Genomic DNA, 18,118 nt, shown 5'->3' on the forward strand with positions numbered 1-18,118 from the left:
ATTTAACTTATCAACAAAAGTTGTTGAGGCTTTAATGGTAACATTAAGTTGGAGTTTCATTTTATGTAAACGCGTAAGTTTTCGTTTAAATTTATTTTAATTAATTAATTAATTTGAAATAAATTAGATTTTCAATTCATTACTTTTAAAATTATGTGTTTGATAAAATATATTATTTTTTAATATTATTTTATCTCAAGCCAAAACTAATATTTATCTTTAAAATATAGATAAGTATAAATATATATAAAAAAAAGCCTAAAACAAAATGAAAAAATTCGACTAACATAAGTAGCCATCCAAAGGGGGAAATTATTGAAGTGTTGAAAGAACATGACAGTTGCTGGCATGGATAGGGAGCTGTTGGGTTTTGGACAAACCATAGCCAATGGGAAAAGAAACAGGGATTAGGGACTTATAGGAGATGTGTTGGGAGACAATAAGGGTCAACGGAACATGATCAGCAATTCTTACAAAACAGGAGAAAATTTGGACAATGCATGTGCTTATTTATGGCTCCCAATGTTATTTATCACACTATAATAGATACGTTGTTTGGTATTTCGCTTTCACAATTAAGAAATAGTTTTAAGTTACATGGATTGGGCATAGATTACTTTGTTTTTGATGAAAAATGAGATTACGGTTCGAGAACAAAAAAAAAATAAAAAATTGTGGATTTTAATAATTAAATCTTAAATCTGACATTTAAATATGGGTGAAACTAGAAAATTATTTTAGTGGACAAAAATGAATTACAAATTATGGGGATCAAAATATAATTCTACTATTATGCTACAAAATTAAGGGGATAAATGAAAATTTTACTATTTAGGGTGAGGGTGGGCAAGACAATGCCTATCCCTTTGCTTTCGTTCATACATTTATTTTAATTGTATGAATTAAGACTCAATCTGGCGATTACTTTCGATGAAGTTAAAAATTCAAAATGATTGAAATTATATTTATATTAAATAATATATTATAAAATGAAATAATAATTAATTATTAAATTGTATTTATATTAAGAAATTGTTAAAATTTTATATTTATATTGATTAATAAAATATATTAATATTAACCTATGATTAAAATAATATTTAATTTTAAAATAATAATAAAGTAAAAGTAACAAATATAAATTTAAAAAAATTACAGGGCCAAAAGGGGGATTACTCCTTCCACTGGTTGCCCAGTTCACTCACTACTTGAAGACTCCAATTGAAAATTGGGAGTCCAGCGCAGTAGAAACTCCTATCGCTGGTCATCCAAACAAATATCACGGTGCGTTTTAGTTCAGTGAGAATAAAAATGGCCGTAAAATCAAGGTCGCACTAGAGGTCCAGTGCATCCAAAGACAGCCTAAATCAACTAAGGCTTAATTTGGATGGGCGGTGTGTTTAGTTCCGGTGAGGTTAAAAATAGCGGTGACGGTGAGATTAGTTACTGTAATGGTGAGATTAAATACTGTAGCGGTGAGATTAGAAACAATGGTAGAGTGTGTGTTTGGATCCAAACGCAGCTGTAACAGTGAGGTGAGAAATAAAAAATGACTATTAAGGACATTAGATTAGAATTGATATATAATAGAAGTTTTTTAAATTATTTTACTTTTATAAAATTATTAAAATATGTAGATTTATAAATTCATTTAATAAAATATTAAAATGTATATTCTAATATTTTATTATAAATATTTTAATTAATTATATAAATATTTTTTATAAAATCCACTTAAAAAATTATTTGTTATCATGAAAATACAAACAATATTATTATAATGAAACATTATTTTTAAATTTAATAAAACTAAAATTTTAAATATAAAAGAGATTGGGATAAAAAATAAAATGAGATATATTTTATCTAAAGTATATAAATTATAAAAAAAAATCACATCACAAAGGCAAAATGGTAAAAGCATGCCTGCGTTGAACTCACTGCAAGTTTTTTGGCCAGTGAAAAATTCTATTTCTACTGGTGTTGTGTAGCATTTAACGCACGGATGCTGTGCAATCCAAACAGCTTCCACCAGCACAATTACATTAAAATAACACTCAATCTCACCACACCATAAGAAAACGGGCATCCAAAGGAGCCCTAAGTTTTGAATAAATTAACAATTCTATCATCTATTTCATTTGTTAATCTAAGGACTTAGGTTTTTTTTTTTTGAGATTTATAGGTCGAATTAAAGGAAAAAGTTGTTATCATAGCAATTATTTAGAGTTCAAACCTATTGAATTTCATGTTTAAAGGATGATTACGTGAATTGATTGAATTAGATTTCAACTTCAAAAGGAATGGGACGTCTTTCCTGAGCCAATGAACTTGGTCTCACTTCTTCCTCTCATTTAGGGGCGGTGCTAAGGGGTGGCAGGCCCCAACCCTTTAAAATGAGAAATTCTAATTTTTGTCCTTTAAATTGATAAATTTATATTTTAATTTTAGATTTATACTTCAAACCTTTAAAAAATGATTATATGAATTTACTAAATTAAGTCTTTGATTCAAAGAAAAATAAAATATTGTTTGTCGATAAGCTTGCTTTAGCTTATTTCCTTTCATTTGTCAATTCAAGGCCCTTTTTTTCCAAGTCTCCATTTGTAGACTTTATAGGCTATGAAAATGAGGGGATTGTTACCATTAGGGATTGCAATAACCTATTTGCTCCGACTAAATTTTAATGCTTCCTCATTTTAAATTTATTTTTATTTAAATTTAATTTTTAGAAAAATTTATCAACTTCAACTTGATTTGCTCTGAAATATTATATAAAATTTATATTATATTCATTTTCCACAAGATTAAATAAAATACATAATAAAAATTTTAAATTATTTAATTAAATATATTAAAATTATGTGACTTAAATTCTATCATTTAAAAAAAAATACAGTGACAAAATAAGTGAATTTGTGGTGTGAAACTCCTATTGTATCATTCGGTTTTCAACATTAGTGAATTTCTTCTCCTCTACCCGTAGTTTTTCCCTAAAGATTTTCCACGTAAAATCTACGTGTTTTTATTTTTCTTATTTTTATGATATTCTATTGCCATTATCAACGTCTATTATTTCAAAATATATAAAAATAGCTAAAATATTACAATGTCTTAAAAAATTTATGATTAAAATATATAAAAGTTATATTTTTTGTAACATTAATCTCGTTATAGATTCTTATAATATTTATTCTTTTTTATACAACACCTAAGAACTACCTATAACCCCTCCTGATCCCTTAAATAGGAGGATAATGCACTTCAGCGCAGTTAAACTCAAGTCCTCTTGTATTGGTAACAATGTCAATATCAATCGAACTAATACCCAACTAACCAACAATTATAAAATTAAATAATTAAAACCTCTCACAACTTATTTTTTATTAAAAAAGACCCACAAACCCGTAGACTCGAACCCAATTTTAAAAAAAAAAAATCCACCCCAATAAGGATGTTTGAAATTGATGGATTAAAATTATTTTGACATGGAAAATATCTAGATTCAAATTTAAAATTTGTTAAATATAACTTTTTGAATAGACCAGTTAAATTAAACCTTAAATTCAAAGGTGAAAAAAAAGAATATTGGTGTATAGCTTGATGGTCACTTTCATTGGTCAATTCTAAGGCTTATTTTCCAAGTCTTACTTACATAGAATATTGCTTGGCTGTGTGCAATAGGGAAAAAGTAACCCAAGGAGAAAGGCATTGCAGTAAATGGAAGAATCAAGAAGAAGAAAAGAAAACACAGCCAGGAATCTATAAAAAAAGTTGGTGGTCAAATTTGTAAATAACATAGAATTGTGTCCCCACTATAAGAAGAAAAAAAAAAATCAGTGTTTGAAAATCTTACTTTGAAAAATGAAAACGAATCTGCTGCCGTTGGCAAACAGGCAAGCAACTTAAAAGGAAAACAGCTGGTGATTGTGATTTAAAATTAGATTAAATCATTTCATCAAGTCTAATTATGCTTTCAGTCCTTGTGCTTTTATTTTTTTGAAATTTAGTCCCTTGCTTTTAGTTTCTTTCAAGTCAATTTACTTGTTTGATTGGGAAAAAATTAAAATTAAAATCCAATTTTTAACTCTGGTAATTGAAATTTATAAAACTTGAACGATTAGGCTTTAATTTTTAATTTAAGCTTTTTTAATATTAAAATGTAGCATATTTTTTATTGATTAGGTTTTAATTTTTCAAATCAGATAATAGGAGCATAGTCAGGGACTGGCAGGGGCTAATCCTTAAAATAAAATAAAAATTCATTTAGGCTTTTTAAATTTTTTAAAATTTTAAATTAGTAAAGATAAAATTGTATCTTGGTCCCCTAAAATGATAAAAATTTGATTTAATCATTTAAAATTATAAAGATATAGGCTATTGAAATGGTGAAATTATATTTTTATTATTGTAAAATTTAAATTTCAAATTTGGCCCCTTAAAATAATTTTCTACCTTCGCCTCTGTCATATAAGTAAAAAGATTAAATTTTAAAATCTAAAGAGTTCGAGCGTAACTAAATTTTAATTATTTGTTTATTTTTTAAATCTTATAAGACAATTCGATACAAACAATTTCAGGTATTCATAGATCACATTTGATAAAATGTAATTGACAAGAAAAAGAATTCCTCGAGGCTCGACTTTGTCCATCAAGCCTCTGAAGCTTTTATTTTTTCAATATAAAAATTTAAAATTTTAATTTTAAAATTATAATAATTAACTTGAACTTCATCAAGTTGGTCTTAGTCGACTGAACGGGTCGAATTTATTTTGCTCAGTGTGACCAAGTTTAGCTCAAATATGGGCCTTGATTTTGGTTTACCTTTTTGAACTTCTAAGCCCAAACTTTTTATAAACTCTTTTTATAGGATAAAGCCTTCAATGAAAAAAAAAAGTAGATAACTTTAGTATTCTTAGTTAATTAGAATATAATTTATTTAAAATAATTAATATTTTTGGATTTAATAAAGAAAAATATTTGGTATACTTTTAGGGAGGTTTTAGACTCTATAGTAGAGTCAGGAAATTGATAAATATCTTATAAATGTATAGCAATATATTAAATAAATAAATAAAAGAGACACAAGAAATTTTTTAAATTACATGTCTAATAAAAAATACACTGAAAACCTATCAAATTCTTATCATTTAAAGAAATTATAATATATAAATTCATATATTGTGAATTAATCATATTAAAAGACATTATCGATAAATTATGAATAATTTTAAAAAAATATTATTACTGTACTTTTTAACAATAAAAGTGTAACAATTTTTATACCACATTAAATATGAATCCTCCAAATAAAAAATTGTTTTTTGTATTGTTAGTAGTATTAAATAACAAAGTGTGAAATAATTGAGCTTTCAAGTAAATCGGAATCTTGGCATATTTCAAGGTCTTTCTTGGAGTACTGATGAAGTTATCAAAAACTCCCTCTGTTGGGCGAAGCAATATGTTTCGATGTCCGAACCAAATAGCTCTAAACTCTCAAGCATGGTTTTCGATCTTGGCTATCCCAATGGTTGGGTCTATTTGAACACAGATGGTTCGATCAAATATGAGGATATGTTTGCTGCAGTTGGACTTTTGCGAGATCATCAGGGCACTTAGATTGTTGGCTTCACAAGGTATCCAAGTAATTGTGAAGTTATCGATTCAAAATTATAGGGCATCTTTGATGGGTTACAAATTGTCTTTGATCGTGGCTTTCGGAAAATTATCATACGGAGCAATTAACCTTATTCACAAAGGAGTTCATAACCTCATTCACGAAGGAGTTCGTAAATGTTCTGATTCTGTTTTAGTTACAAGAATCCTATTGATATTGAAGCAATTAAGTCATTGGAATCTCCAACATATTCCAAGAGAAGAAAATAGCATTGCTGATAAGATAATCAAGCTCAGGAAAGATAGGGAACCTGATTTGCAGTTATTTGATAAACATTATGTAATGAATTTTCTCAATATTTGATCTTTGAGCGTTAATTTTTTTTTTCACACACACACAAAAAAAAATTCAATATGTACACATGCTGCTTCTTTTTTTAAATCATTGTAATTATTTTATGGGTTAATACACCTTTTAGCCCCTAAATTTAGTAATTATGTTCACTCTAGTACTTTAAATTTTTTTTTCATATTAATTCTTAAACTTAGTAGCTTTTTTCAAATTGGTTCATAAAATTGGATTCCGTTAAAGTATGCTAATGTGACACAATTAAAGAGTGTCATGTCATCATACTTCGACGAAATCAAAGTTTAGAGATCAAATTAAGAAAAATGATCAAGCATCAATTATTAAGTTTAATGGTTAAAATTTTGGTAAAAGTACCATGAAAGCTTATGTATTAAGAGTCAGATTACAATTTATCCCTTCTACTAAAAAATTGAGCAAATTAGTTCTTATATGTTAGATCAAAGAGCAAACTGATCTTTTTCGTTAAAGAATTCACTAATTTCTATTATTAAAAACTGGTGTGGCTGAATAAATAATCAAACAATTTACATGTGATATATCACGTGTACTAATACTAATGTATAAGAATAATTTTTAACAAAAAATTAATTTACTCTTTGATATAACATGTATGACTAATATACCTATTTTTAAATACAACGAAGAATATACAGTTCAATTATTACTCTCACAACTTCCATGCCTTCAAAATTTTTATTAATAAATTGATTTACTGATAAAAATTATTTTATAATAATCTATTTAGAAAATTTTAAAATGCAATAATAATTTTTAATCATTATACTTTATTTTTCATGATTTTTAAAATTAAATTTTTAATGATAATTGATATGGGTTAATGTTAGTATAATTCATTAATGTCAGTTATCCCTTTTTATCTTATTACTGACAAAAAACCAGAACCTGTTTCCAAAAGTTATTGACTTTGACATGACAACTTTTACACTCATATCAACAAGGTCCCCCCATCAAGAAGTGAGTCAATTCATCAACGGTTGCCATTCATCCACGTGGAAAAATCAGAGAGGAGATCATGGTATTAAACTAGGTGATGATGGATGTGAAAGTGGGGAGCAGACATGAATGACAAGAGAGGAGACCATGTTGTGTCAGATTATTGTCAGCTTTGAGCATGCATGGAGTAAAAAACAGTAAAACGGTACAATTTTTTTTATTATTACGGTGAAAACTGTTTGTTAACTGGCAGTTTTCAAGAAAAGGGAAAATTACACATAAGGTTACTGAATTATTAATAATTTTATGTTTTGTTACTCAATTTTAAAAAATTATAGAATTATCATTAAACTATTTAAATTTTTTATTTAATTCACTTTGCTGTTAAAATTGTTATTATATGAATTTATAATTCCAGTATAACTCGTTCTTCATCTTATATTACAAATATAATCTTTAAATTTTGGAAAAGTTACCATTTATTTTATTATTTTAATTAATTTCATCTATTTTTCTTAAATAAAATAAGTCTAATTAAAAATATTTTATCCTTAACAGTGAAAAAATATATGGTATACTTTTAAATTTTAATTAATTTATTTATTCTAAATATTTATTTATTAGTATACTAGTTTCTAATATTACATGTGTTGCATATAAAATTACGCATTTAATATTTTATTAGTTTTAAATAACATAATTTTAATTATGGTTACCTATCATTCGTAGTGGTAACTTTTCTTAATTTTTAAATAATATACTTATAATATTAATTTGAAAAAATAAAAAATATATGTAAAACGACATATAATAATTATAGTAATAGTTCGTGATAAACAAGAAATATATTTAAACTAAGTTAATAAACACATTTAATAATATTGATTAAAAAATTGTCGAATTTTGACTTTCTTTTCAAAACAAACCCACTAAACATTTTTCATCTGCACAACTAAATTGATAAATATATTTAATAATAGTGATTAAAAATAATTGTTAAAATTTGACTTTCTTTCCAAAACAAGCTCACAAAATATTTTTTATCTGTATCAAACAAATAATTGATAGGTAAAAAAGAAACGAGTTTAAGAGCACTTGCTTCACATAGTATAAACTTAGAGAAAAAATAAAAATAAAAAAATCATAATATCATATTACCTCATCATCAATTAATATAATCTTCAGTCACTCTCCAATGTCATTATTGTTCGAATACGATTCGATATTGCGTATTCGAAGAACTATGACTTTAATTCTTTATTTTTTATTTTTTATAATTCTAACTTATTAATGCTAAAAGTCTTCATTTTTACCGAGATTTTTCTTAAATATTACTTGATTAAATATGTCTAATTACTAAATTCTATTTATAAAGCTAAACTTAAAATTTGATTGATATATAACTCTAATATTAATTAAGTGTTAATTAAAATGCTTAAAGTTTTATTCAACTACTAATTTTGTTTTACATAAATAAACACGAATTAAAAAAATAAAACCATAACAACTTTTTACCTCAAATTTTTACTAATAATTATAATTGTAATTATCACAATTTTTCTATATTTTATGCCTAGAGTTCTATTCAAGTAATAATTTTATATCAAAATTAGCATAATTTTTTTAACTAATAATTCTAAATTACATTATAGTTATTTTGTTAATTTAGTAATACAATGAAAAATAAAAGGTATTCTCACCGGTTCAAAACTTTGTTCAAACTCGTGCTTTTATATATATTATAGATTAATTAAGATTACAATTATGATTTATAAATTTATCTCAACATAATATGTTTATTTATTAATATATAAATTTTAATAAAACAAGAATGATAATAATTTATCATAATTTTATTGAAATTGAGATTAAAAATATTAAAATACATAATTTTATTTTTAAAAATTATAATAAAATAATTTAATAAAACATACTTTTAAGTAATCTTAGATTTTATGAACCAAACATCGAAACCGTACATTCTACTAAATGAATCAAACAACATAATATAATATACTTGACATTCATCCATAATTTCACATATTATAGAAAAAATCTTACATTCTTTAAATCAAATGACCCGTTAATATTATTATGATTAACTTAAGCAAATTTGAGACAGTTGTAAGCGTTATTTTATGATTTGTTAATGTTTATAGTTGTTATTTATCGTAATAATGTTAACAAACACAGTAAATATGGCAGAACACAACAAAAGATTGATCACTATATATGATTATCATTTTTTGCCCTATTTGGACTAACAATGGAAAAAAAGGTTTATTGCGAGTTTGAAAATTCACGAAAGTGACAGTGGGCTTAAGAGATTGAAATCAACAATTGGAGTTTGGTGGGTGAAAATGAAATAAATGTATTTTTTTCATTACAAAATTTAATTGACACCAACTAATATCGTTACTGTCGCAATATCTTAGAAGATGTGAGTTTGAATTTTCAATATGTCTGAGGGCTCCATTTATTATTGGGTAGAGAAGCTTTTTTATTTTCTTAATTAATCCATGTTCAAATTTAATGCCATTTTTTAAAATTTTAAACAATATTTTTAAGCTGTAATTAAAGAGTGTTCTTCGTGTCTATTTTGCGGTTTACAAAGGAGGAGCCACACCAAGAGATTGACAAGGGCTTTGATCCCCTTTTTTTTTTTTTTGGTGTAATTCCCACATTAACCTTTTAAATTTTGATAAATTTTCGTTTTAGCCTCTCAAGATTTTTCAGTTCAATTCCGACCCTATAATAATTCTTTTATCTTTGCTCGTGGTATGAGAACTGATCACTTCGGAGATCATAATTATCCCTTCCAATAATGTCATCTCTAAAGTCAAACTTGAATGCTCCTATTGAAAGTGTAATGTATCTTACGTACACTATACTCAACACTTGTTGGTTCTTTAATTTTTCAATATTATGCATATCCATTTTACTGTCTATATTCAAAATTTGTGATTGTAAGTTATAACTTAAAAAACAATCTACAACACCCAAAATCATAAATTAAATAACTAATGCTAAAATAAACAATTGAAAAATAAATGTTATGCTTGTAATCTATTAATGGTGTATAAGATAATAATCCTATATACGTGCACTGAAAAAATTATTTGATTCATATGAGTGGCATAAAGTTCACGAGTATTATATATATATATATATATAAAAGATTATTATCTAATAGAATAAAAAAAAAATCTCTACAAACAAATCTAAAACTTTTTACTCCAATAACCATCCACATAATACTTATATAGAGAGAGATAACATTCATACCTCCCCAGCAAAAATCAAGCTACAATTAAGCTTCCTCGGGGTAATCTCTCTCAATTTAATCATAAGGCCATTTCCATATCATATTTCATATTTATGAAGAAATGATTTTATGAAACAAAGATATTACTCTAGTTTAATATTTCATTCTAAATTTCAAGATTTTTATTCAGAATTGTTTTTTAAATAAAATACTCTTATGATATTAAACTATTGAAAAAATACAAAGAACGTGACATCACTATTTCATACAATCATATCTTCATGTTCTTATATAGAATCATACAAATTATGTATAAACAATTAACTTTTATAGAAGATATATAATTAGAAAAATTCAAAGATTTAGCTAATATACATAAAATGTACCACTAAGTTAAAAGGTCTCATCACATTTGAATGAGCCTTCAATGTCATATTAATTTTCGGATCACTTATACTCAAAACTTAACATGCATGAGATAATTAAATTTGGAGAAATTATTTTTTATTAATTGTAATGCATTAGAATCAACTTTGGTCCCAGCAGAATCTTAAATATATCATATAATGATGGACATCTTAAGTAAAAATAATAGTCCCTTGTGAGGGCCAAAAAAGGTTTCAACTTAATATTGTTGATAAGTAAAGTATATTTAATATAAAAATTTCAATGTATCGTAAAATAATTTGATTTAATTTTTTTTTGGCTTTTTAAGAAACCCTTTACCCTAAATCTCAAGAAAACCTAGTTATGTAAAGAAAACTTTGGGATTCATTTTACAGAACAGATCAAAAGAACAGTATATATAAAACCCAAAGAAAAACATGTTTCAAACAAGAAATTTTTCCATCAGAAAATGTCTTTCAAAGAATCAAATCATGGAAACCAAACACCAAACTAGGGTTGAACATACTACACTGGTTAGAACATAGCCAGGTCTCTATATTTATTGGTCTGTCACTTATCACATCAAACTCTCTCTATATATAAAATCTAATCCAGGTTGTGGTATAGCTGCTTATTCAACATTAGTGATTCCAGATATATGATAATCTACAACTGGACAACTTCTTGTCTCCTTCTTAGTGTCCATATCAAATCATGTCTTTTTTCCCCCTTTAATTGAAACTAACAACATTTCACTGTTCTTTAGGGTTCTTGTAAAGATCCCCATTATTGCACCCATGAAGAAATGGAAGAAAATTATGTATGTATATATGCACCATTGAAGAACAGACACAAAACTTGATCTGCAAATTGAAACTTAATTTGTCACAAATGGTTTATGGAAAGTACAATCAAAGACAAATTGGATGTTATAAATCACATAGATCTAAATTACTACAAATAGTAGACAGTGGTTTTCTTCTACTGATCTAAAATGATATATGGATATATAGGGATATAGGGTAATTATCCATTAATGGAAAAAAAGAGAGAAATACCTGACAAAAATAACAAAAGGAAATAAGCTTTTTTAAGACATTATGGTTTATATAACATAAATTAAACAAACATATGAGGAAAAAAAAACCATTTTTGTTCCCATGCAGCTCTTCTTGATACTTGAACATATATATATGGTTTTTTTTGCTTACTGATTTGGTGGTGGAAGAGATGCAGGATTATGAGGGGGACGTTTCCTTTTCTTCTTCTCGTAGCTTATGCCTCTAGCTTTAGCTTGTGAATCACGGACTTCACGTAGGTAAAGCCTAACAGCACGAGCACCAAAGGGGTTAGCTTCAGGCTTGCCGCCGTGTTCCTCGAAGGCGGCACGGAGGCGACCGATGAGAGCATCGAGGCTTCCCCAAGCTTGACGGAGAGGACAAGGGCATGGGGCTGGAGGGTTAGGGTGGCCAAAGAAAGGGCAAAGTGGGTTATGGACTTTGGTTTTCCCGAACTGGTCTAGGTACCGGAGGAATTCAAGGACGTGGGCGCCGCTGCAACGGGAAAGGGAGAGAGGAGGGCGGTGGTTACAGAGGTATTGACCGAAGGTGTTCCAGTCACGGCGCTTTTGGTTCTCGTAACGGCTGAGAGTTGTGGTCGGGGAAGTGGAGGAGCTGGAAGAGGAAGAAAGGGAGGAGACTGATAAAGGGTTTCCGTTGGTAGTGGTCGTGGCGGCGGACGCTGCGCTCACGGTGGTCATCGAAAGAGGGAAAATCGGTGTTAAAGCAACGGAAGGGTTTCCAGTGGTTTCGAAACCCTGAAGAGAATCCATATCGAGAAAAAGACAAAAAATGCAAATGAGATGATGATTCCTTAAATGATCAGAAACAGATCAAGAGAAACCAAAGGAGAAACATGAAGATGAACAGTAGTTTGTGAAATCTCAAACTTGTCTGAAAAACACCATGATATTGTAAGAAAAATAAACAGCCCAAAAAGTGTTTGAAGAAAACAGGTAGGTTTTTCACCTACGAATACTCAAAAAAAAAAAAAAAAGCGAACCGCCATAGGATAAAGAGGAGAAAAAGGGCAGTAAAGGGGTTTAAAGAAGAAGAAGTCGATTGATAATTTGATATATATATAACCTAAGGGTAAAGCAAAGCAGCTAGGTCTAGTGAGTATTCCATTGTTTTCTTTGAGGTTTGTTTGAACATTTTTTGTTTGATCAATCCTAGAAAACATCATATGATCATGTCTTAATGTGGTAGCTTTTATTTATCTTTTTTAAACTCTCAGTAAAACTCTGAGTTCACTGCAAAAATTTTGATGACACTGACTGGAACTGGTAATATTAACATGGGGTAAAAGTTAAAAAAACATTGTCTAGGGTTTTTATGGGAAATGGAAAAAATATGTGCAGTTAGCTTTGTTTTCTTTGATTTTGCGTTGGTTTTATAGTGTATTGATTGAATTTTATATTGAATTTGGTGAAAACCTTGAAGAATCGAATACAAGTCAGATTAATTATAACATAAAATTCAATCAATATAATATAAAAAAGTTAAAAATTTAAAATTAATTCAAAAAAATTTAAATAAAAACCACACATGACATGCACATCCAAACCTATATATCGCAATTACGAATTGCAATATTCAAATTCTAGCCCGCAAACAGTAATGGTGGTCGGAGTGTACTTTCAAATTTTTAAAAATTTATTTCTCCTTTGAATTTTCTAAAAAATTAATTAGAATCTGTAATTTTGGAAAATTTTCATTATATATACATTTTTTAAAATTAATTAAATTCTTTTAAAATATTTAAAATTTTCATTAATCTCACCGTTTTAAATCTTTTAATTAGATACCAATTTTTAAAAAAATTTATAAAACTAAATCTCAAAGTTGCAGCTTAACCTTGAAAGAGTGTTTTTTAACAGTGAGGTAAAAGCAAAGAGAGAAAAGAAAGGTGATTGATTGAGACAGCATAAAGTTATTGGGTTAAAAAATAAAATTGAGGGAATAATATGATTTTGTTTCTTCCACTTTTTTTTTTTTTCATTGATTGACAACACCTTTTTTATTAAATAGACTACAATGCCCTTCACTGACTTGCTTGCAATTTGCATCATCTGAAAGCATCAGTCCATCAAGAAACAGTTTCCCTAATTGATGTGTGCCAATAGTTGAAACCCTAATGCTTTTGCCTGTCATTCAAATTATCACACCAAATCAATTATATATATATATTTTTATATGTATTTTCATTCTTTTTATTATTTATATCTAATTTTATTCCAGCCGAAGACGGTCTTAAAATTTAAAATTTTTATTCAATTTATTTATGATTTTATTTTAAAAATAGCATCTAATAAATTTTAAATTTAAATGCAATTCCTCTATGTCTATTAAAACTTACTTCTTATTTTGCTTTAAGGAGCTAACTAATTAGGTCGGAGAGTCTTAAATCAACTTAATTTTTTAAAAACTTAAAAATCATATTCAATAATTTTAGGTATAATTCTAAGTTATGTCCTTAACGTGTGCATTTTTGTCAATTTGATCTTTATTTTTTTATTAAATTTAACTTTCAATCTTTTAAAAGAGTTAAATTTATTCATCAACATTTCAAAAGTATCAAGTTGTTTTTAAACGAAATACTAAATAAAATGTTAAAATTTTAAACATGACAACCCACATCACAAATTTACAAATACAATTCACGTTTATTTCATACTAAAGTATTTTGAATTTTAATGAACTTTTTATATATTTGTTTTAAATTTGATTTTTAAATTTTTATAAAATTTAAACTATTTGTCGATGTGCATATAAGTCAAATAGTTCTACGTTAGCATGAATTACACGTGAACTATCATGCAGTTCCCACACCAACATAGTTAAAAATTAATTCCGTTAAAAAAAATTGATTTGACTCTTTTTAAAAGATTAATAGTCAAATTTAACTAAAAATTATAAATATTAAAGCTAAATTTATCATTATACCACAGTTTTATTTAAATATGACCGAAATCAACCAAGTTTATAAATTAAGAGCAATAATTAAATGTCCTAGTAAAAATTCCTTTTCCCTAATACAAGTTAAATTCATTGGAGACATGAAGATGTTTATAAGACTTATAATAATATATATTGATTGCTTTGGAAACAAAGTTCATATTCTTCTTTAATCTTTATTGATACAATATAATCTCTTGATTACTTGTATTATTCCTTTATTTTGGGGGGCAAAAACATGCTTAGGTTAGCAATTCTTTCAAACCACTTTAATTGCTCCTTCAACTTTATCAAACTTAGGTAAATATCACCATTCTTATTAATCACTTCCATAATTCATTCCATATAAATTATTTAAGCGTTGGTTTCCTAATTAATGATTCAATATTGATATTTGTTGAGTGTTTTATCACTATCTTCCTCAAGTAGTGGTATTTGTATATTTATATAATATAGTTACTGTTCATTGATATGACATGTTGGTTAGATTCCATGCATATAGGCACGTATTTTACTCTAGACTCAACACATGTTTATATGGTATTATGCACGTGTAATCTTATAAAAGAGTGACCTCATTAGGATTTGGCCCAAACCCATTAGGGTTTTGAGTCGATGATAATAATTATTCTAACAATGTTTAATATCATAACTAAATTGGACTAAATTCTTAATTTTCGTAAAATATGAGATCAAATTTTAATAAATTAAAATAGAAAGATCAATTTTATATTTTTATAAGGTAGAAGGAATGAAATCTGTCTAGAGGAAAAAGCAAAAATAGAATTGGGATCTCTCCACAATATACATATAAATGAGACTATATTGTGACAAATAAAGGTTGTGATTGTAGAATCCAAATAAGTTAATTTTGGATTTAATGCAGAAGAAAATTATGTTTTGTAAAAAAGAAAAATTAGGATGGTAGTGGATTAGGAGTGTTTTGTGGGTCAATTTTATGTATGGTATTAATATTATACATAGATAACTAATTTAGGTTTAATTAGAAATATAAATATTAGATTTTATTAAAATATTAAAAAGATAAATGTCAATTTTAAAATTTGTTTGTGGAATAAAAAATACATTATTAGTATTCCAAATACTCAACCTATTTTTAAATGCTTATAAGAGATATATATATATATATATATATATATATATATATATATATATATTTTAAGTTTTTAATTTAAAATTTAAATATAAAATAAACAAAAAATGTAAATGAATTTAAATTAAAGATTTGGATAATAGATTCAAATATCCACATTATTTAAATCAAAATTAAATTAATTTTAAACAAAAATCATATCAATTATTCAACGGTTAAAATATGCTCTAAATTTTAATATTCTTCGTACATTTAAAATTTAATATGTTTACTTTTCAAATTTATAAATGCATATCTAATTGTTAACATCAACAAATTTAATAAGAGAATTTTAATGATATTAACAATTAAATTAAATGGACTAAATTTTAAATACTAAAAAAGGCATATTTTAACCCATTAATATTTACTATCCAGCTCCATAAAAGAAAAAAAGAAGCATGGGGTTCATTTTAGTGGGGGTTGAATTAGTGGGTGGACACAATTTCATTTCAAATAAAGTGAAAAATGAAAAGAAGAAAGTGCCATGGAAGTACTCAAAATGTATAAAAAAAAAAAAAAGGATGGCTGTTAATCATCCAAACTTAATGGAATACTTTTTTCTAGATTTTATATATATATATATATATTTGAATTAATATAATTAAAATTAAGTATTATAAAGAGAAATTAAATTAATATTTGAAATATATTGTAAGCTAAACAAAAATAATTAAAAAAATCATATATAATAAAATCCACATATGATTTATATAAATGAGTCTAACATTGAAGATCAAGATATTAAAATTTTAATCTTTGTCAATAATATCAAATATTTCGTTGATTTTTTAATAGAAACCGATATTTGATTATTTTATTTTAATTTGTTAAAATTTAATTTTTGTATTTTACGAAAATTTATAAATTAATTCAATTGGTTAACATTATTAAATATTGAGATTAAACCGTTATTAAAAATAGTTTAGCAACTCATATAATGAATTAGAAAAGAAATCAAGTGTTGACTAATTAACACAACAAATCAACGATTCAAGTTCGTATGTTTGCTAATAATTCGGAAAATTTCTTAATTTTCATAAAATAAAAGAACAAAATTTAAATAAATTAAATTTTTTTGTAAAATAGAAAGATGAAATTTATAAATAAGCTTAATCATATTAAAATAAAGAGGAGTGCGTGCTAAATCTGAAAAATGATGGGATTGGGTGAAATTGTAGTTTGAATTTTCATCCATTCAAATCTCTAAGCACAAATTTGGGGCTAAAACATCTTACATCTTACTTACGACTTGATTGGGGCTAAAGCCTAGAAAGGAGATGAAATCATAAACAGGAAAATAGGTCAATTCATGATTACAGATAGACATGGTGAATATTTGCATAAAAAGTGCATCTAAATAGTGGAATTTTCATATCTCTTTTATCTGCTTTAATAATATGTGAATGTCCGCTAATTATTTATAGGTAAAAGCTTGATTTTGATTTTAATATTCAAATAAATATTTATATCTTTTATTTAAATTTAATTTCTTCACACATTTTAATATTACGTGTTTAAAATTGATTGGTTCACGTCATCTAATTTTAATAAAGCTATGGACTAAAATGTGTAATAGAAGGCAAATTTAGTTATCAATCTGAAAAAAAATTTAAATACTAATTTGAATATTAAAACTAAATTTAGGTATCAAAAAGTATATTTACCCTTACTATATATATATATATATATATATATATATATATAAGGGTTAAATTATTTTTAGAGCTTGAATTTGATTATATTTTTTACATTGGAGCCTGAAGTTTTTTCTAGTTAGATATTGAACTTGACAATTGTTCTCATATTGGGATTTGAATATTTTATTCAAGTTAAATCCTAAACTTGGTAATTATTGTACCCATATTGGGGTTTAAATTTTTTTTTCAAGTTAGTCCTTGAAAACTCTAAAGTTTAGTATGAGAACAATTGTCAAGTTCAAGAACTAATATAATAAAAAAAAAGAATTTAAGACAAAATATGAGAACAATTATCAAATTTAAAATCTAATTTAAGTGGAAAGAGTTACCAAGTTTAACCTTATATAAAATATTGGGTTAGTAAAACTCACATTAAGGAAACATGATAGTCCACTTTGTGTAGTTATATATATATATATATATATATAATAAATAAAAAGAAGAAGATGACAAGGATGTTTTCCAAAAGAGCTTTTGGTGCCATTGTTTTTGTTTATGAGTGCATGCAAAGTGCTAAAAAGTATAGCCGTCGACAAAGGTTCTGCCAACCCTTTCACTACTAAGTACTATGCTTGTGTGGGAAAGAGCTCATGTTTCACATCAACTTGCAGTTTGCCTTTTTACAGTGTTACACATAATCCACTGCTAAAAGATGGA

The 18,118-nt window shown here is 26.2% G+C and overlaps 1 protein-coding gene across 1 annotated transcript; it reads right to left on the minus strand.

Annotated features, from left to right (window-relative positions):
• Positions 1-11,450: 11,450 nt before the first annotated feature.
• Positions 11,451-12,861, minus strand: LOC108456004 (protein LIGHT-DEPENDENT SHORT HYPOCOTYLS 4). The gene has a single exon (XM_017754595.2). The coding sequence runs from the start codon at positions 12,421-12,423 to the stop codon at positions 11,800-11,802; it is 624 nt and encodes a 207-aa protein (XP_017610084.1). The 5' UTR covers positions 12,424-12,861; the 3' UTR covers positions 11,451-11,799.
• Between the last annotated feature and the right edge of the window lie 5,257 nt (positions 12,862-18,118).

The sequence above is a fragment of the Gossypium arboreum genome, chromosome 9, assembly GCF_025698485.1.
Source record: "Gossypium arboreum isolate Shixiya-1 chromosome 9, ASM2569848v2, whole genome shotgun sequence".
NCBI classification, from domain to species: domain Eukaryota; kingdom Viridiplantae; phylum Streptophyta; class Magnoliopsida; order Malvales; family Malvaceae; genus Gossypium; species Gossypium arboreum.